This window comes from Aquarana catesbeiana, linkage group LG12 (genome assembly GCF_042186555.1).
Source record: "Aquarana catesbeiana isolate 2022-GZ linkage group LG12, ASM4218655v1, whole genome shotgun sequence".
NCBI lineage: Eukaryota > Metazoa > Chordata > Amphibia > Anura > Ranidae > Aquarana > Aquarana catesbeiana.
The window spans coordinates 68,288,631-68,311,302 of NC_133335.1; the positions used below are offsets into that span (position 1 = coordinate 68,288,631).

The following is a 22,672-nucleotide window of genomic DNA, read 5'->3' on the forward strand; positions in this document are numbered from 1 at the left end:
ATGGTCTAAGAGCCGGTTCACACGGGGGCGACTTGTCAGGCGACCTAGCCGCCTGACAAGTCGCCTCCCGTTCTGTACAATGGAACCGTTCTAATCGGAGCGACGCAAGTCGCTCCGACTTAGAAGAAAGGTTCCTGTACTACTTTAGGGGCGACTTGCATAGACTTCTATACAGAAGTCGTCTTGCAAGTCGCTGCGGCAGTCGTGTGCAGGTCGCCTCGGTGAGGCGACCTGCAAGTCAGGCCGCTTCTAATGTGAACCGGTGCTAAACAAGGACAAGCGAAAGTAAAAGTAAAGGATTTTGTCAGAGAACTTGCTTGGCTAGAATAAAGGAGATAAGATGTTTCAAAATAGAATAAAGGAGATAAGATGTTTCAAAATTGCACTCCTTCTTTAACAGGAACAACAGATTTTCTAAATAGGTTGTAATAAAATGAGGGATGGTGTCAGACTTACCTTGCAGCCCTCACAGGTAATACATCGGTAGTGGTATCCTGTGGCCTTATCACTGCACACCACGCATGGCTCATCTTTGTCCAGGTAGCTTGGGATGTACCCTGCAGAGAGCAGAGACACCGAACTGTCACCTATGTCACCGGGTGAAAAGAGGGGACATAATCTTAATCATGCCATTCATAAAGAAACAGTCTGTGGGGACAGGGGCAAGGTCCCACAGCGCACATCAAATTCCACCATCAACCAGACATTGTTACATTGATCACAGCCAGCCAGATCTTTTGGCTGATACAATAACAAAGTTCAGCAACCACAGAGCACCAGATAAAGACAGTTATTATTTTCTAGCAAGTAAAAATTGCTATCTAGTTTGCGCACTGAAAATGTGTTTTTAAGAGCCAATTTTCCACCATGGACATTTTTGTAGTCTTTCATATTTTACCCATTTTGGACTACTTGCTGGGAAATGTTTGTTACCTATAAATCCATGTTTCTCAACTGCTGGTCTGTAAGTGTTCACACGAGACTATCAAAAAAACCTTTTGTTTATGTATTAAACATTTATGCCTGTAAGGCTAATTTCACATGTATGCAAAAGTTGGAATGCATGTACATTGCATGTATTCTCATACCAGGCAAAAGCAGTGCTATTTAGCTGATGCACGGGGCAGCCAATAATTCTTAATGGCACCCCCATGCATCTGAAAACACAGCGTGTTTTCAGGTGTGGGATATTGCATGGGGCATTTGAATAAGGTCCAGGGTCTTTTCCCTTTGTTTCCTGCAGGTACAGCAGCCTATTCAAATGAGTGGGCTGCTGTGCCAGCACAAGCGCAGCGCACAGAAACCACGCATATGTGAACCTAGCTTTAGTAGCTGTCCAAAACTCCCACAAAGGGGGCAGCACAGGTCTTTGAAAAAAGTCATGATACAGGCCTGCTCACCAACAAGTTTTGAGCACACTCTTATAGCTAGACAAGGGTGGAGAGGAGGGGGGCTTATTTCTGGTCAGTGATAACATTAACACATAAATCCTGCATGCATTAGCACTATTAACTTTGGAACATAAAAAGGTTAAAGAGAGAATAGGTTAGATCATTTACTTGAACTATGTGAATCAAGAATAATTGCTGCAAAGATTTGCTAACATGACGGAAGACATCTACAGCCAATACAGCAATTTTCATTTCATTGCATCTGGATGATCCGCCTCTGCTCAGGGACCATTCATGGAGCAATGCATGTTCTTATACATACATTCTGTTCCCTGTTGTGAGCACTGCACTTGTTCCCCATTTCCATACATTATTAAAGTGGTTGTAAACCCTGTACTACCACTTTTTACCTACAGGTATCCTAATAAGGCTTACCTGTAGGTACTGTTAATATCTCCTAAACTTGCACCATTTAGGAGATATTCACTGTATCCACATGTGCCAACATCATCGGCACATGCGCACTGAAGAAACAATGCATACTAGCTCATTATGCCTTTGTCTTACAGGTTGTTTTTTTTTGAGAGTTTATAACCACTTTAATACTATTCAAAAATCAAAAGGCCATATTTGCAACATGACTCCTTAATGTATTTATTGGCCTTTACATATACAGAATGTAGATGAAATATCTGTGATCTCCTGATATTAACCCCATCTCCTCTACAGTGAACTTCAAAGATTTAGGTAGAGTGGGGAAGGATTAGAGCTCCTTTCTGGAGCTCCGTTAGAGAGTTTTAGGCGAATCCTGAGCATTCCCATAATGCACTGAAAATGCACTCCGTTCATACTATCTGCCACTGGTGTCAATGTTAAAGCAGAGCTCCACCCAAAAGGCTGCCACAATTGGCACCTTTTGGGGGGGGGGGGGGGGGGGGGTGCGGGTACATGGTTATGACAGGTACTTGCTCCCACTTCTGGCTGACTTCACTGTGGCAAACTCATCCGGACGCCCCCCCCCCCATCCTTCTCCGCTGCCGGGCCATTCACAAAGCGCAGAGTGCTTCATGCATGCGCAGTAGGGATATGGCTGTGAAGCCGAAAGGCGGGTTCCCTTACCCGATATGGAAAAATTGGCTCGGATGAGGACACCGCTTAGTCAGTGGACAGGTAAGTGTCCTTGTATTAAAAGTCAGCAGCTACAGTATTTGCAGCTGCTGACTTTTATATTTTTCTGAAGAAGCCTGGAGCTCTGCTTTAAATTAATGACACCCCAAAACAGATTGCAAAACGCAATCCCCATGCCATCTTAGTTCAGTGATGATTCAGCAGCAAAAAAAATGCCTGCACCTTTTCTGTGCAGTGCAGCGCAAATTGAGACCATGCATAATGAATGGGCTCAAATCTCACTGCAAAGAATTGCATGTGATTTAAATAGGAATGCGGTGTGATTTCTATCCGAATAACATGCAGTGTTCCGCACCGCATAAATGTAAACCCAGCCTAACCCTCACTTCCTGTCCTATTAAAACACTTTTACCAGACAGGAGGTTAGGGAAAATTTGCAACAGTGACACAGATATCTAACAGGGATTCAAGCTTTTACCTACTTTACTAAGGATCCATTCACACTTCTGCAACTTGTCATGCGACTACGGAAACAGTCGCATGACAATTCGCAGCCCATGTATTTCAATGGCAGCCATTTAAATCTATGTGACTTAGAAAAGATTCTTGCACTACTTTAGTGAGACTTTCATGCAATTTGAGTGCCATAGACTGCAATGTAAACTCTCAAAAGTCACATCTTAAAGATATCAATGCGACAATTGTACAACAGTCAAAATCAAAGTCAACAGCCAAAGTTGCATCTAAGTCACACTCATCCAAAGTTGCACCATCAGTTCGCAATGGAAATCGCATGACTACAGTCGCAGAAGTGTGAATGGAGCCAAAAGAAAATAATTTCATTCATTTCATTTCACATCTGTGCTGCTGTTGGAGAATTCTCTTTACTTCCTGTCTGGTAAAACATCGTCAGCAGGACTCTAATGGAGTCCTGGACCAAATTAAAACATGGCCTCTCACTAACCTTTTCTAAAGGAAGAACCCTCTTGCACATTACACTGACAGACACGGGCACACTCTTCCTAATAATAAATCTAGGTTAAACTCTAGTCAAGTTTTTCTTTTTTTAATGGTCGGAGGTGGAGAAGAGTTATAACAACATCTGTTAAGTGTATTGATGTCTGTTTCCCTGTTGGAGGGATTTCACATCACTTCCCTTTCTGGAACCATACAGGAAATAAGATTTCTCCACTGGGCATGCTGCAATAAAAACCTAATCCTTCCCAATCAAATTAAAAAGGTTTTATTAATGCATGTACTTCCCTAGAAGAGATTTTACACACTTTCTGAGCACACTGGAAGAGGGGGAACACCATCCCAAAAGTTACAAAAATAAAAAGCTCACAAAAGGTTCTACACCTTCCCTACTCCTTCCAAAGCAAGAAGAGTTGTGTCCTAAAAATTAAAATAACAAACAGGGTCAATTATCGGACTCAGCGTTAAAAGTCATTTGATAGTTTTAGCTGCTTTTCTTTTTTTTAACTGACTTGACTTGTTGCTCTTCAATTTGTATAGGCCAAAAAAATGAGGCAGTCCATGGCCAGTTCTCTATAGTAACATATTAATATACAAACATGCAAAGTGTTTAAAACGGTAATAAATAAATAACAGACTACAAATCTAAAAGATACAGTGAGAGCCTCACTCACTGCAAAGCAGACTAGACACACAGGGTAAAACAGAATACACACAGCCAGCCCGACAAACACCAGAACAACGCATGCAAACAAGCAGCACAAAAAGCCTGTTCATTGTGTTGTAAGTAATTACTGAGAGTCTCTCCCTTCTGAGTATCTCTCTCTCTTGCCATTTCCGAAGTAATTATGTTTTATAACTTTGAGATCCTGTCTGGACAGAGCAGAGATGGCAGAAAGGAGGGGAAGGGGGGGCGCGGCATGGGGTGAGACGGCCAGCTTTTTATATGGAGGGTAAGAGTGTGGGAGGGAGGCCTGGCCTTGGGGTTACAATGTATATTATGGTATAATATAGGAGGAAGCAAAGAACACTCCAGCTACAGTATGCAACATCAACATAAGTCATTGGAAAATGAACCATAAAGTGACACCTTATTGATGTGATATGAATGGAAGCATATAAAGGCAGAGATGCCAGATCAATACGCAGACTAGAGTCTTATATTTTTATGGCTGACTTGTAGCTGTAGGGCCTAGAATATTACATCATAGAATCACTACGCCCATTGGGTTTATTAAAGTCTAAGTTTACTAAAAAAAAACAAAATAAAATCAGCACAAGGGACATTACTTTTGATTAAGGTCATATCTCCCTTATGCTGCTGTCTCTTCCTTTAGTAGAAATTCTCCCCCCCCCCCCCCCCCCACCGTAATGTGCCAGTGTGGCAGAAGTTAATGGAGCCAATGGAGCTGTGGCAGGCACTCATCAAGTGTGTCCTAATATCCCTACCTCCTCAATTCATAGGACCTGTAACCGTGGCTGCTATGAATGAAACACAATTTATGAATGGAGTGAACAGACCTTTTAATAACCTGTCAGGTCTCTAACCCCTTCCCCATCTAAACAAAACTAAAACACTGAAGTTGGAGCTGGGCTTTACATCTATAAGAACTTAAAGCTGAATTTCAGGCATAAAAACTCTAATTTAAATATAATCCTCATAAGCTATAAAGGATATGAATCCATTTTGTGTGCATCAAATGCCTTTGCAACCCCACACATTACGTTGTGCATTGCAAATACAGCAGTGACATTACTGTGGTGTACATAGCTTGTGCAAGGAGCAGAGCTGTGGGAGGGGCCCAGTAGGCCTGCCCACTACAAGCTACCTGCAGGAAACTACAGAAGGGGGCGGATACAAGACCAGTCACCCTGCATTAGAAGAGAGTAGCACTGACAGGTCTATATAGGCATAGTGCAGAAATTGGTTTAGGCTGGATTACTGTACAGATCTGGAAGAAATACACAACTGACATAAAGATTCAAGTAAGAATACACATAACATTTGTTTTTAGACAATATCTGTGCAGCTTGCAGTTCAGCTTTAAAATGACAACATAAATAGCTAGTTTGAGGTAAAATACCAGTTGCAATAAAAGTGATTTTAGTTTAAGCCCTTAGGAAGGCAGTCCCCGAACAGCAAAAAAATATTGTATACCCATCACTAAGAAGAAACACAGAAAGTGTGCTGTTCTAGAGTGATAGCATGGAAACCTGGACCCTGCAGGCATTAGCATCTCTAGCTTGTATTCAGGAGTCCAAAAGGGATTGGATAAACTAGAAAACCTGAGAATAGGAGTAAAGTTTTGGGTGTTGTAAACAGTATTTTTTTTGGAAGAGTAGGAGTCGTCGTATGGTATTTTTTTTTTTTTATAGAATAGGAGAGGTACTATGGTATTTGGTAGAATTATAGGATGTATTAATTTGCAGTAGGAAGAGTTATAATCTACACCACTAAGCACAGGATTGAATACAGAGGGGTTCAGTTTTAGGAGTTGGGTTAATGTTTAGGTGGTTTGGTCTTTGGATCAGTTTTATGGTTAAAGCTGAATTCCTGGATTGAAATTTGGTCAGTTAAGCAGGGACTGACTAAATTTCGATCAATGTGTGGCCACTATGGTTGGACAGAGGTCGATTTACCTTTTGGACCTCTGCTCAATTGCCCCAGTCATTTTTTTGCTTGATTAGTGTCGCAGGTAATAGGCTGCAGCGCTGATTTGTGTATTCTGATGGCAGATAAGTCTCGGGGAGGATTTCCCCATCCACTTCGAATCAAGTCAACCAGCGGGCTGAACGAAAAAAAAAACTGATCCATGTATGGCTAGCTTGGTCCTGCTTGGATCATGTATATCTCATAACTAAGGGGCTGCTGGAGAAGCCAATAATCACTGTAGTAGTTGGCACTACTACAGCGTTCTCCGCAATCATCCGGGTCCTGTACCAGCTGAGCAGCTTCACCGCTACACACTGACCACAGGAGGTTCACTCCCTCAGCACTGCCACCATTCCCAGAACAAACTCCTTTAGATCTACTATCAATTATACTAACTGAATGGATTGTTTAGGTTTGTCCTCCTATGACATCGTTTTGGTAAATCTAGGATTGTACAGAGATTGTAAAATTTGACTATATAGTGTAAAACCAGCTTACAAGGTGTAGTAAATAGTCTGAAGGAGAAATTACAGCAGTGTACTGTTCGTAGGAGGGAGGAGTTACTTGTTCTTTTAAATGGTAGGAAGGAGGAGTTACGCGAAGTATCAAATCCAAGTAGCAGAACATGACGTAGGGGTTAGTTCAGAAGGGTTACATTAGGTTACATGATGTGAATAGAGAGGCAGCATACCATGCTACACCGAACATACCTGACATACCGCTTTTTCCCATACATTGGCTATTCTTTCTTTTTCGCTTCCCATCCGGCCACCTGTTGAAACAAAGAGAGAACATGAATCAATCAGAATTCATCAAGAAATGAGAAGACATAGAAATATGAAGAAAAAAAAAAAGTTAGCCCGCCCTGTGCCTTGTACCCACGCACACAGAATCTGAGACAGCTACCTTGTAATCCTGTATGTCACATTAATATGCATGCATTAAGCACCTCACCAAACTGGACACCACCTCACACACCCACGCTTGGAAGCACTCACCGCCTTGTACTGAAATGCACTTTACTGTGTCAGCTCACTGGTTAAAATATCTCTTTCAGGTTAAAGCAAAAATGAAAGTGCACAGCGTGGTAACCAGAGAAACCAATCAGCAATGATCGCTCATCACATTTTCTAACAGCAGATAAAAGCTAACTGATTGGTTCCTATGAGTTATTGTACTGTACAGTAATCATCATCATCTTGTCTTCTACAATATCTAACAGAGTCCACCACAAATAATGCTTCTGCTCTGCATTCAAGCTGGCAGGCTGAATCACCCGCTTGTTACTTGTATATTTACCTTGTATAGAGAGGGTGTGAGTTCCCAGCTCCACCCATCCGCTGTCAATATGAGAGGATGTCACATTCATTGATGGATTCTCATAACATATTGTACTGTGAAAAATCCACAGAATGTGAACTCTAATACCGCGTACACACGGTCGGAATTTTCGACAACAAATGTTCGACAGGAGCTTGTTGTTGGAAATTCCGACCGTGTGTAGGCTCCATCGGACATTTTCCTTCGGAATTTCCGACAAACAAAATTTGAGATTTGGATCTCAAATTTTCCAACAACAAAATCCGTTGTCATAAATTCTGAGCGTGTACAAAATTCCGATGCACAAAATTTCATGCATGCTCTGACTAAAGTACGAGACAGAAGCGATCGGTCTAGTAAAACTAGCGTTTGTAATGGAGATAGCACATTCGTCGCGCTGAAAATTTTAAAATCTTTTAATGCAGCGCATTCTCTTCTTCTTTATAATGCTAGAATAATGAAGTTGTTTTGCTGCTGATATTCACACAAAGTTCTGACAAACTGATTTCTTTATTATTTCTCGTGATCTCCTGAATAATGTTAGTTATTTTTTTGTCAGATCTCCAATATAATGTTTTTTATTTATAGTGATTTTATTTTTTGTTGTTTTTTTTTTATCAAGATCTCCTGTTTTTTTTTTTCTAGTGATCTCCATAATATTTTTTTTTTTCGTTTTGTGTGTCAAGTTACCACAACATCATTATTATCTTGTATTTTTTAACCTTAAGGAGGTTGGTTGATGTCCCTTGTTGATTTGACATTGTATTTAGGAAATATACCTGCCTACTCACAAACAAACTGTCCTTTTTGAAGTAAAACACTTAGGCAAGTATTTGTGAATCAAAAATAGCCATTTATTATGGGTCATAAGAAAATAAAGAGGAAGGCAATGCTGGAGAAACTGGTGAAATTGGCGAAGTCTTTGTACCCCAGGGCACACATCAACTATTTTACAGGCAAAATTGGGAGCCTGAGGAGTCCATATAATAGTAAGCACATTCTGGTCCAGGACTCCAAGAGATCAGGAACAGCAGCAGATGACATATATGTCCCCAGGCTGGGGTCATACAACAGCCTGCGTCTTTTGTCAGACCAGACTGAACCCAGGCCATCACACTCTTTTCTTTCTTCCACTCTTCCTTCCAGGCTGTGGCTGTGGTGTTGGAGTTGTGGCAGGAGGTGGAGGACGATGGTCGAACTCACACAGGTGGGTTTTGGTTGTGAGTTGGCCCCTCAACCCCTTATTTAGGATCAGATACATAATTTCCTCACAGATGAGGAGTTGGCCCTCCTCCATTTCCTGCATTTTGCATGCAGCCTTGGAGGTTGCCTCCCGAATCAGCCCAAGTGCTGCCTCCTCCACATTCCTCCCCTTCCTGGGCCTTTTGGCTGGAAGGCGGAGGGGAGGGACCTGGGATTCGGTCTAGCTGCAGGGCCGTGCCACCTCCTGGCTGCCACATTCCACAGCCTCCTCCTGGCTGCCACATTCCACGCCCTCCTCCTGGCTGAAGCTTTCCTGTGTATGAAAAAGGGACATAGTTTTAGTTTTTTGTTCATCAATCACACACAATTTTCAGCTCATGACTGTTGCAAATTGAATGTTAACAAATAGAAAAGACTATCATTCTGAACCCAGCATTTTTCATTCTTGTCCCAAACATTTTTGGCCACTACTGTCTATTGATATGTAAAACACTTTATTAACCACTTCCTGCCCTGCCTATAGCAAAATGACGGCAGGGCGGTGGTTCAGTTATCCGGTGGTCCAGGATAACAGCCGCCGCGCGCCCGTGGGGGCGCGCATCGTGGTGATCGGTGGAGCGGTGTGTCAGTCTGACACACCGCTCTACTGATCTCAGTAAAGAGCCTCCGGCAGAGGCTCTTTACCACGTAATCAGCCGTGTCCAATCACGGCTGATCACGATGTAAATAGGAAGAGCCGTTGATCGGCTTTTCCTCATTCGCGTCTGACAGAGGCGAGTAGAGCAGAGCCGATTGGTGGCTCTCCTGACGAGGGGGTCTGTGCTGATTGTTTATCAGTGCAACCCCCCCTCAGATGACCACACTGCACCACCAGGGACGCCACTAGGACCACTAGGGAAAGGGGCAACATGTAGATGGCCAGGTATGTACCCCATGGCCATCCACATGTTCAAATTAATGCCCAATCTGTGCCCACAAATGGGCACTGATTGGCACCAGTATGTACTAACACATCAGTGATCCCCAGCAATGCCACCCATCAGTATCATCAGTGCCACCCATCAGTGCAATCCATCAGTGCCACCTGTCAGTGCCCATCATTGCCACCCATAAGTACCCATCAGTGCGGCCTATGAGTGCCCATCAGTGCGGCCTATGAGTGCCCATCAGTGCCGCATACCAGTGCCACCTATCAGTGCCCATCAGTGCCGCCTATCAGTGCCCATCATCAGTGCCACCTCTTTGGTGCCCATCAGTGCAGCCATATCAGTGCCCACCATTGAAGGAGAAAACTTACTTATTTACAAAAATTGTTAACAGAAACAAAGAAAAACTTGTTTTTTTTCAAAATTTTTGGTCTTTATTTGTTGCGCAAAAAATAAAAATCCCAGAGGTGATCAAATACCACCAAAAGAAAGCTCTATTTGTGGGAACAAAATGATAAAAAATTTGTTTGGGTACAGTGTAGTATGACCACGCAATTTGTCATTCAAATTGCGACAGCACTGAAATGTAAAAATTGGCTTGGGCAGGAAGGTGTTTAAGTGCCTGGTATTGAAGTGGTTAAATCAGCAATTAGTGATCAATAATAACATCTAGTTATCATCGTTAAGTTTACGACTAGAAATATGTAGAACAATGGTATACCTGGCTCAAGCTGGGCTCCTCCACTTCTTCCTGGCTGGAAGGCCCAGGTTGGATGTTGGAAGCCTCACCTGAGGTGGAAGGAATCGTGGAAGGAAGAGTGGGAGGTAGGGTTGACAGTGATTGCCTGACTTCAGTTTGATCTGACAGAAAACAAAGTCTCTCATAGTACCAGAGTCTGGGTACATAAATGTCATCTGCTGCTGCTCCTGATCTCTGGGAACCCTGGACCTTATTGCACTCCCTATTATAAGTGCTCCTCAGGCCACCAATTTTGGCCTTCAAATAGGGGATGGTTTCGTGGGGATCTGCGGCTTCACCAACTCCAGCAGTTTCTCTAGTGCTGCCTGCCTCTTTTGTTTATGAGTATAATGTGGGTGTTTCACCTGCCACAGACAGGGCAGCTCCTTGTAGTTGTCTATGAATAGGGGGAGGAAGTTGTGATCATTGAAGCCATCCATTTTCTCTGCAAGACACAACACAAGACAAACCCTAATGTCAGGCTAAACTCTCCTAATCTTGTCACAATATAGGCCTCAATCTACAATCTACAAGCAGTATAGGCCACTGATGCACCAAGTTCAAATTGTACCTTCGTTATCACGCTCGGTGCTCCCGCTACTCCTTCCTCCGCTCACAGATTGTACGTACGACGCATGCGTGTTGCGCTTTATATACACTGCGTATGCGTGAAACTCCGCCCGCCCCTGACCTTCTATCTAGTATATTCCCCGCCTCTCTCTTTCGGCGCAGTGGGAGAGCACATGGTGGAGAAAGAGCAAGTGCATGCAGACAGCAGCAGCAACGACGAAAGCCCGGAGCCACGAACGTCCCGATCCCGGAGGAGATTTAAGGCCTCAAATATGTCCTTTGTAGAGATGGTGGACATCTTGAAGAGGCCGACTATGATGGGAAGCATGGACCTTACCCAAACCCAAATGTGAGAAAGGCCAAGATCATGGCTAAAGTTGTGAAAAGTCTGCACAGGAATTTTGGGGTATTCAAGGATCAACTGAGGAAACGATGGTCAGACCTGAAATTGAGGGAGCAGGATCAGTACAGAAAGATCAGGAAACTGCTTCTAAAAAGTAAGTATTTGTCCTGTGTTTCTATTATTATTACGTTTGTGCTGCTCCATGTGTTTTTCTTTACTGTTGTAGTTTAAAATGGCAACTTTCAGGTTCGTGGGCACAGTAATCGTTCGTAGTAAACATCGTTCGTTCGCCCACTAATAAGATGTTTTTGGCAGATCCAGGTTAACTACATTTGTTCAGGCATATTTGTATTATAAGAAGTTTAGTACATTGTTGTCTAGATGGGTTTGTAAATAGAATTAAATGTAAACTTGATTCAGTGTAAGTAGAGGACACTCAGCAGCTGTTTACACATGGACGCAGGAGCACTAGTGTGGGAAACCAGAACAAATTTTTAAGGGTGTCCCACACAGGTGCTCCAGCGGATTCTAGGGGTGTCTCCATGTGTGAAAATTGTACAAAAAAGTATTCCAGCTTTAGAAAAGGAAAAAAAATGTCTTCAGCTTGGAACTCTGCCCAAAAAGACAATTGTACAACACTTCCAAGCAATGTTTCAGATTCCCAATTCTGCCCTCAAATATCTGTGCGCTAAGTATACCTTTTTTTATTCACACATGGGAGAAAAGACTCAGGACATCACAGGACACCAGGGACCCCCAACCTCATAAAGAAGGGGAAATACCAACACCACAACCAGAGGATGTGGAAGAAGGAGAGGTTTATGAAGTGGGCAAAAAAGTGACCACAACAGGTGAATGTCTGAGACCACAGCTTCGGGTAATAGATGTATGCCTGCATATTTATAATACATGGTGTGTTTTAATTATTTTAGGTGATGTGGATGTTGTGGAAGAAGAAACTCCTTTCACAAGTGCAAGTGCACACGTCCTCATCGGGGAGATCATGGTGTGCAATCGAGATTTACAGAAGATCAAGGAAGACATCAATGATGTTGAAAAAAGACTCAGAAACATCATTGATGTTTTAGGCAGAATCTAAAACACATTCTTCCATTTGTTGATATTTTTAAAATTTTTGAATCTCTTTTGAAGTATATTGAAAGCCAAATTTTGAAGATGCACACAGTGTGTCAACATGTGCTATCTGCCATAACGGGATATCAATGTACGTGTTTTGTGGGTGCAACCCCTTCCTCGCAACTCAAGTAGCTGAGAGGAACGGGTTGTACCCCCGAAACATGTCTATTGATCCCCCATGATGGAAGCTAGCACATGTTGACATTAGGCATGGGATCAGGAGGGAAATCCACATTTTGACTCTCAATTTGTGTGCATCTTCAAAATTTGGCTTTCACAGGGGTGACATCACCCCATCTGATGAAGGCAAGATCAACACAGTTTGGACATACTAATGTCTGATATTGCCTTCAAATTATCAAAGTTGAACTTTGTAAGTTCCTGAGTTGTGTATTGTTTTATGGTTTTAAACATGCCTGTTTAACACAAAAAAGGCTATTTGTACTGTCAAAACCAAAAATGTTATTACAAAAATATGTTGGTTTGTTCAAAAACCCTTTTCTAATGCACATGTGAATGTGCACAGAGTAAAAAGTTTTCTACTCAACAATGTGTGGCTTCTTCTTTCAATTATCAGTTTTTGGAGTAAGTTGGTGTTTACAGTGACAATGGGGGTTATTTACTAAAGGCAAATCCACTTTTCACTACAAGTGCATTTTCAGTGCAGTTTCAAGTGCACGTTTGCAGTGCACTTGGAGTGCAAAGTGGATTTTCCTTTAGTAAATAACTCCCACAGTGCTTTATAATTTGCAACAATCAGGCCATTTTCGTGACTCACAAAAATTAATTCATGGTGCTGAAAATTATGAATATTTTTCTCAGTAATGCATTACATACATTAACAACAAAAACAAGGTGTGTGTGTGTGTAGCAGACCCACAACATAATAGTTCGCTGAAGAAGAGATTGTCACCTCATGTATCAAATAAATTACACTTGCACTACTGAAGAAAATGGCCAAAAAGAAAAGCCCATTGGATAACCTAGAAGACAGCTAAAAGAAACACAAGCAGTAAAGCAAAGGAAATCTTATTTCAGTTTAACTAAAAAAAATATTTTTAAAATGCTTCTTAAACATTTTCTGGCATATCAATGGCCCCCCTACTCACAAAGTACTCGACATACTTCTGTCTTATTTCGCGAGCGATTTGGGGGGGGGGGGCCATTACGGTCAGCTTCAATCGCTGTCAGGGTTTCTTCTTGAAGTCCGGCCTCAGGCCCAACTGAGGCCACATAGTTTATATTCTGCCATATTGATTGCCGTAAGGAATAGGCGGAGCCGCCTGGTTATTATCCCGAAAGCGTTCTCCACCACTCTTCTGGCTCTGGCCAGCCGGTAGTTAAAAACCCTCTGGTCCGGGGTGAGAGTCCTTATGGCTTCAAAACGGTCAGCTGGTCAGAACGAACTAACAGAAAGCACTGAAAAACAGAAAGGCCTAAGAAGAGCGAGCTGAAAATCAGAAACGAGCGGACAAGAACGCACTGAAAATCAAATACCTACTATAAAATACGCACTGAAAAACAAATGCAAACTGACTACACGCACTGAAAACAAGATACGAACCAACAAGCACAAACTGAAAAGCAGTGACAATCTGAAAAGCACAAGGCTGAAAAGCGCGAATTGTCTCTCACCAAACTTCTACTAACACGAGATAAACACAAGATTAGCAGAAGGAGCCCAAAGGGTGGCGCACTTGGTATTGAACTTCCTTTTTCTAGTGCCGTCGTACATGTTGTACATCACCGCGTTCTTGACGTTTGGAATTTCTGACAACATTTGTGCGACCGTGTGTATGCAAGACAAGTTTGAGCCAACATCCGTCGGAAAAAAAACATGGATTTTGTTGTCAGAATGTGCGATCGTGTGTACGCGACATAATGGGTAGATTTCACCAATGCAGCACCTGAGACATTTAAGCCAGTGAATGGATTACCCACCAAATACTCACTCTGTTTAATATGAACCTTTGAATCAATCTGTTTTATACCTGCAAAAAAGGTTTGTTAAAGTAGAATTGTGGGATAACCAGTACATGTTCCCTTCCCTTAGTAACACCTATGCTGACTAACCTAGGTAAGAAAAATGTATATACTTCCCTATTTTCAGCTCGGTCCACTCTGGTTACGTGATCCCCTGTGTCAGCCAGCCACGGCTGCAGAGGAGAGAGCACTCAACAATGACTATTAAAGCCTTTATGCCTCTATGGCCCTAAAATGCAAGTACTCCCCAAATGTCCCCTTTTTGGAAAGTAGACAGTCCAAGAATAAGTGGCATGGTGGGTTTTTTGAAGTTGTCATTTTTTTGCCATAATTTTTGGGAAATGAAGAAATAAAAAAAAAAAATTCACTTTTTTAATTTTTTTACATACTGTCACCAGTGCAGTACAGTGTTATCATATAACTGGTGTGGTGATGAACAGGGACACTGACTGGCGACAGTAGGAAAAAAAGAAATGTACCGTATTTATCGGCGTATAACACGCACTTTTTTTCCCTTAAAATAAGGGGAAAATCGTGGGTGCGTGTTATACGCCGATCCCCGCTATTTTGTGATGTGTCGGAGCGATCGCCGCCGACATTCACATAGCTTGTATTTTTAAAGATGGCGCCGCGGAGTTCGGAGAGACTCGGGGGCGCTCGTTCAGCTGAACGAGCGCCGCCGAGGACACAGTGACTGGGCGGAGCCGAGATACACATAGCCGAGGGTTCTCGGCTTTTCTCGGCGCCGTTCACAGTCACGCCCAGTCCCGCCATTGGACCTGTGTTATGTCAATCATAGGGACTGGGCGTGACTGTGAACGGCGCCGAGAATAGCCGAGAACCCTCGGATATGTGTATCTCGGCTCCGCCCAGTCACTATGTCCTCGGCGGCGCTCGTTCAGTGAACGAGCGCCCCCGAGTCCCTCCGAACTCCGCGGCGCCATGTTTAAAAATACAAACTAAACGTTTGTATGTCGGCGGTGACAAGGCTGCACGGACCACTGGGGACAAGGCTGCACTGGGGCAAAGCTGAACTGGGGCAAAGCTGAACTGGGGCAAAGCTGCACTGGGGACAAGGCTGCACTGGGGACAAGGCTGCACTGGGGACAAGGCTGCACTGGGGACAAGGCTGCACTGGGGCAAAGCTGCACTGGGGACAAGGCTGCACTGGGGCAAAGCTGCACTGGGGACAAGGCTGCACTGGGGCAAAGCTGCACTGGGGACAAGGCTGCACTGGGGCAAAGCTGCACTGACAAGGCTGCACTGGACACTGGGGAAAGGCTGCAGATGAACACTGATGAGGCTGCGTTGATGGGCATTTAAATGTAAGTTTTTTTTCCTTAAACTTCCCTCCTAAAAGTTTTTTTCCTTAAAATTCCCTCCTAAACTTGGGGTGCGTGTTATACGCCGGCGCGTGTTATACGCCGATAAATACGGTAATCATTTTTTTTTCAAATGTATTTTTTTATTACCTTTTTTTATGATTTTTTTTTAAACACATAGGGGGTTATTTACTAAAGGAAAGTGCACTGAAAGTTCACTTGGATGTTACCATAGTAACACTTTACAACACTGGGGAAGTGTTCAAGATTTTTTTTTTTACACATTATGATTGCCTATAGCAGTGAATTACATTGCTATAAGCAAGCATTTTACTGAATGAAATGGATTCAATCAGTTACACAGTTACATAATTACATAGTAGGTGAGGTTGAAAAAAGTCCATCAAGTCCAACCTGTGTGTGATTATATGTCAGTATTACATTGTATATCCCTGTATGTTGCGGTCGTTAGGGTGCTTATCTAATAGTTTTTTTGAAACTATTGATGCTCCCCGCTGAGACCACCTGCAGCCTAGAGGGGACAGGGAGGGGGGCGGGACGAGCGCCGACAGATTACATACAGTGAGATCTCCTATGATAGACAGAACAGTGGTTCAATGACGGCCGAAGAGATGGGACTTCCTATTACAGAGGCTGCCAAGTAAACAGGGGATTCTCACTGTATGTAATCTGACAGCATTTGTCCCGCCCCCCTCCCTGTCCCCTCCGAGGCAGCTAAAATTGAAGTATTGGCGTATAACACGCACACGCTATTTGCACGCGATTTTCATGGTGAAAAAGTGAGTGTTATATACCAATAAATACAGTAGGTGACCATTTTTTTTTAGGCATGCTGTGTGAATGGGAACATAAAACAAACATATAGTGGCCTAAAATTTGACTGCAAACATTAACTCATGCGGCATTTAACATGTGTTTTTTGTGAATTGCATGTTCACGAGTTAAATATCGCACGAGTTATTTATTAATTTATTTTTGTTACCTGTTTATTAGTATTTTTCTTCATCACAGATACATAATAGAACAAAACAAACATGGAAAACAAAAGAAACATATTTCCAGAATTCATACAACAAAAACATATCACATTCCAAACACATAAATAAAAAAATCCCAATCCCCATCCATCCATAAGCTCCCCTCACCATTCCTTCTTTCTTGAGTCATCATACCTTAATTATTCTATAATGATCTATTTATCCCTATGTTTCCATCTAGTCCTAAAATAAATGGTGTCAATCCTGGTAACAACAGCCAGGGTCCCCACATTTCACCAAATGTATTTGTTGAACCCCCATTCTTATATACCTGTCATTCTTTTAACAATACACCATTCACCTGTATCTGAAATTCCTCTTATGTTGGGATTCTGGAGGATATCCATTTCATTGCTATTAATTTTCTTGCAATAAATAGATGTTATTTTAACTCAAATAATCACGTGGCCTTTAAAGTGGTCAGGTAGTATATTCAATGATCGGAGTAGCTTGAGCCCCACTTCCACATCTGTGACTACCGTGGTGTTGCCGTCGTGGGTGACTGTTAGTTTAACAGGGTATCCCCACCGGTATGGGATATCGTGATTACGGAGGGCCTTGGTCACTGGCAATAAGGCTTTTCACTTTTGCATGGTGAATTGTGAGAGATCTGCAAATAATTGGATATGTGCAAATCTTTCTGGGGGTTGTTGGTTTTTGCAGAACGCAGACATAAGTTGTTCCTTAGTTTGATAGAAATGTACTCGCATCAGCACATCTCTGGGTATGTTATCTGGGAGATGTGACGGCTTTGGGAGTCTGTGGATGCGATCGATGTGGATTTCATTCTCTGAAATGGTGGGTAGGAAGGTTTTGATTAGATCCTGGGCATACTGCTGGAGTTGTGGAGGAAGAACAGTTTCAGGAACCCCCCTAATCTTAAGGTTGTTTCTTCTTGACCTGTCTTCAAGGTCGGCGACCTTTGACCTAAGCCATGTGATCTTTACAGACTGGTCATTATGGGCATCAATTAGGGTGCTGTGGGATGCTGCAAAGTCCCCCATTTTATCCTCTATATGGTTGACTCTCCTTCCCAAGGCTCTTAGTTCAGATTTGAAGTTGTTTACACACTGCATCATGTCTGTGTGCATGGAGCTGCGAAGGGAGACAAGCATGTCCTTTAGTGTGGTGTCAGATACAGGCTTACCTGTTGTGAGGAATGCTGTGAACGGGTCCACCAGCTCCCTTTTGTCCTCCATAGAGTCCGGGTTCATGTTTCCTTGCTGGATGTCTTCTGCCAGACGAGGTTTCGACTTTGCTGGGCTGCGGGACATAGGTGTAGAGCTGTGCGTTGGGCCTGCTTGTGAGCCCGGGCTTGACGTCGCAGACCGCGAGCTGCCTGTGGGGGAAGGAGGGTTGCTCACCACGCCGGCGCAATCTTAGGGGAGGATCGCGGTCTTTCAGCTGGAAGAAATCCGGTAATTTCTTCAGCTGTGCTGTGTCTTTCCGCTTGCGAGTCATCCCGCTGTGTCGGCAGAGCTTTTAGGCTTGTAGTGGTTGTGAGCAGGGTAGCGGTCTTGTCTTGTCCCTAAAATCTTCAGTTCCTTTAGCTGAAGCAGAGCGGTAGGATTACACGTCCATTCAGCTGCGTGGTAGCCACGCCCCCCCACGTGGCATTTAAAGTGGAGGGCCACCCTGAAAAAAAAAATTACACCAAAAATCCTAAAAAAAATAAAAAAAAAAACATTTTAAAATTTTTTTTTAAACTTACCTAAACCCTTGTTGCTAGGCAGTCTTCCTAATCTGCCTCTTCCTTTTCCGCGGCATCTTCTGTTCCTCGGTGAGCGGCCCCATTATCTTCTGGGAACTGTGTGTGTTCCCAGAACACCACGGGGCCATTCACAGAGCGCCGTGCCGCTTGTGCGTGCGCAGTAGGAAACTGGCAGTGAAGCCGCAAGGCTCCACTGCCTGTTTCCCTTACCTAGGATGGCGGTGCCGGGACCCGAGAGCCGAGGGACGGGTCGGCCTCGGGTGGCTGACATCGCGGGCACCCAGGACAGGTAAGTACTTATTTAAGGTCAGCAGCTACAGTGTTTGTAGCTGCTGACTTTTAATTTTTTTTTTTTAGGCCGGAATCCCGCTTTAACTCTCAAGGCCCATACACACGCTTTGATTTTCGGACGTCAGTTGTGTAACGACGACCGATCGTCCGCAAATCTTACCGTTGGTATGGTGCTTTCGACAGACTATTTCACTTTTTCGGCAGACAAAAGCTGGATGTGCAGACTATAACATTTTTGGCGGATGTGAACTCAACATCTGATTTTCGTTTCATTAGTATGGTTTTCGTACGAAAAAAATAAGAACAAGACTATGCTCAGAAACGAAAGAATACATACAAATACACAACTATTCAACACATTACATCACTTCTGACGTATTCTGTCAAATAAAAATTCTTGTACTGTTAGTAACCTCTTCATTTTCGACATGAGACTAGCATGCCACAAAAATCAGACATTTTGTCGTCTGAAAATCAAAGCGTGTGTACAAGGCTTTAGTGAATTGAGCCCCGTATGCAAAGTTTAGCATGCAGTAGTTCAGAGCAGAAAAGACTATAATGAAATGGTTGCTATGGTTACTGCACTCCGGCTCCTCATCTTATTAAATAACCCTTCTTCTGTTCTACAGTGTCCTAGTTATATATAAGTGACCTTCCTAGAGCTTGGAGAACCTTTTTCTTTATTATGTATAGGAATTAGAAAAGGGGGCACATGTAATGACATATGTCAGCAAAAGAAAGGAGAATCAGTGTGACAATGCCACCATTATTCCAGCTATACCTATCGAACAAAAAAAAGTTATTGACATTGTCTTAAGCTGGGTACACACGGACCGAGTGTCCGGAGACATTTGCCGAATCAAAAATGGCTGACATTCGGGCTGTATGTATGTCAGTCTGTCCAACAGAAGCCGACTGCTTGGCCAGCAGAAAATCAGTAGCCGACCGAATCCCGATCAGCGCTCTCAGCCAATGGCAGTGTTCCGGTGGGGGGAACATGAATGCAGAATGTGATGGAATAGGGTGGCTGCTCTCTACTCTTTCTTGATGTCTGCCTCCTTGGGGTTGTGCAGCCTCACCTTCAGTTTCCTCCTCTGCTCTTTCTGGCACAAGTCACATTAGTGACCTCATCATCATCATCATCATCTCCATCTCATCCATCTTCATCATTAGCACTGGAGACAACTTGGCAATACACTGCGGCTTGGGGAACATGAATGCCAATTTGTCTACGTGTTGCTCCCTCTCTCTAGGCTCATGTTCCTGTCATCCCCAACCTCAGAACCAACATATGAATCCAGTAATGGCTGGACATCATCAAGGAGCAAGTGGCTGACGCTGTGGTCAACAGTGTTAATTTTGTCGACTAAAACATTTTAGTCAACTAAATGAATACTATTTTAGTCAGTAGACTAAAATGGGACTAAAACTAAAATGCCATTTTAGTCAGAAAACTAAGACTAAAACTAAATTTAAATTTGACTTCAAAATTAACACTGGTCTGTAGTGCATGTTCATACCTCAATAACATAAATAATAACATATAAGATTTTTCACTCCAGCAGTATATAATGAGAATTGTAGAGAAATGTTTAAGGCATTACAATTTCATTACACCCATTAGATTTTAGATGACTAAAATGAGTTTTAGTCGACTAAAATGTACTGGAGATTTAGTCGACTAAATAAGACTAAAACTAAAACAATTGCAGAAGACTAAAATGGGACTAAAACTAAAATGCCATTTTAGTCCTAAGACTAACGCAGCGTACACACGATCGGACATTCTGACAACAAAATCCATGGATTTTTTCCGACGGATGTTGGCTCAAACTTGTCTTGCATAAACACGGTCACATAAATCTTGCGAAATTTTGAACGTCCAGAACGCGGTGACATACAACACGTACAACGGCACTAGAAAAGGGAAGTTCAATAGCCAGTGCGCCACCCTTTGGGCTCCTTCTGCTAATCTCGTGTTAGTAGAAGTTTGGTGAGAGACGATTCGTGCTTTTCAGCCTTGTGCTTTTCAGATCCTTACGGCTCTTCAATTTGTGCTTGTTGGTTCGTATCTGGTTTTCAGTGCATGTAGTCAGTTTGCATTTGTTTTTCAATGCGTATTTTATAGTACGTATTTGATTATCAGTGTGTTCTTGTCCGCTCGTTTCTGATTTTCAGCTTGCTCTCTTCAGGCCTTTCTGTTTTTCAGTGCGTTCTGTTAGTTTGTTCTGACCAACCGACCATTTTGAAGCCATGTTGCGGTTACATACTCGTCGTAGAGTTCGTGCTGTGCAGGGGCTTGGTGTTGGGGTTCTTATTACTTTGACCCAAGCCCAGTCCATGAACAGGGAGGGGAGGAGTTCATGGACCAAGAATTGGTTGCTCCAGCGTGACCAATTCTCGCACATGTCTTTGTTGTGGGAAATCCAGGAGAATAATCCTGATGATTTCAGGAATTATCTCCGGATGACGGACCCCATTGATGAACAAAAAACTAAAACTATGTTCTTTTTTTCATATACAGGAAAGCCTCAGCCAGGAGGAGGGCGTGGAATGTGGCAGCCAGGAAGAGGCTGTGGAATGTGGCAGCCAGAAGGTGGGGAGCGCAAGTGGCAACCAGGAGGTGGCCAGGCCCAGTAGTAGCCTGACAGAATCCCAGGTCCCTCCCCTCCGCCTTCCAACCAAAAGGCCCAGGAAGGGGAGTAATGTGCAGGAGGCAGCGCTTGGGCTAATTCGGGAGGCTAAGGTGGCCCTCAGAGCCACCCTCACTCTTCAACAGGCCTTTGCCTGCATGACTGCCAGCAAAATGCAGGAAATGGAGGAGGGCCAACGCCTCTTGTGTGAGGAAATTATGTATATGACCCTAAATAAGGGGTTGAGGGGCCAAATCACAACCAAAACACACCTGTGTGAGTTGGACCATCCTCCTCCTCCACCTCCTGCCACACCTCCAACACCACAGCCACAGCCTAGAAGCAAGTGGGGAAGAAATAGTGGAAGTAAGACAAGAAAGTGATGGCCTGAGTTCAGTCTGGTCTGACAAAAGACGCAGGCTGTTGTATGACCACAGCCTGGGGACATATATGTCATCTGCTGCTGTTCCTGATCTCTTATAGTCCGGGACCGGATTGAGCTCACTATTATGTGGACTCCTCAGGCTACCAATTTTGGGTGTAAAATAGTTGATGTGTGCCCTGGGGTACAAAGGCTTCGCCAATTTCACCAGTTTCTCCAGCGTTGCCTTCCTCTTTTTTTTATTATGACCCATAATAAATGGCTATTTTGTATTCACAAATACTTACCTATGTGCTTTAAAAAGGACAGTTTGTTTGTGAGTAGGCAGGTACATTTCCAAAATACAATGTCAAATTAACAAGGGACACCAACACAAACCAACTTCCTTGAGGTTAAAAAAATACAAGATAATAATGGTGTTGTGGTAACTTGACACACAAAACGAAAAACAATATTATGGAGAGCACTAGAAAAAAAACAAACAAACAAGGAGATCTTGAAAAAAAAAAAAAAAAAACACTATAAACAAAAATTAAATATTATGGAAATCTGACGAAAATCAAAATATAAAATATTCAGGAGATCACGAGAAATAATAAAGAAATCATTTTTTCAGAACTCTGTGTGAATATCAGCAGCAAAACAACTTCATTATTCTAGCATTCGGATTCTGAGCATGCTTGGAACTTTGTGCATCGGAATTGTGTAGACACAATCGGAATTTACGAGAACGGATTTTGTCGACGGAAAATTTGAGATCCAGATCTCAAATTTTGTGTATCGGAAATTCCGATGGAAAATGTCCAATGGAGCCTACACACAGTCGTAATTTTCCGTCGGAGAATCCGACCGTGTGTACGGGGCACAAGAATAAAACTAAATCGAAATTTGCTGCACACAGAACTAT

General features: G+C 43.0%; 1 protein-coding gene across 5 annotated transcripts in view; it reads right to left on the reverse strand.

The window, feature by feature from the left end:
• THRA (thyroid hormone receptor alpha) overlaps positions 1–22,672 on the reverse strand; it is a 344,747-nt gene that overhangs the window by 53,198 nt on the left and 268,877 nt on the right. For 4 of the 5 annotated variants that reach the window (XM_073608008.1, XM_073608007.1, XM_073608009.1 and 1 more), the window contains 2 exons: positions 6,858–6,919; positions 457–587 (listed from right to left, as the gene is read on the reverse strand). In XM_073608008.1, coding sequence (XP_073464109.1) covers positions 457–587; positions 6,858–6,919 — 193 coding nt within the window. The remainder of the gene's footprint in view (positions 1–456; positions 588–6,857; positions 6,920–22,672) is intronic. The other variant, XM_073608010.1, reaches the window with a different exon arrangement.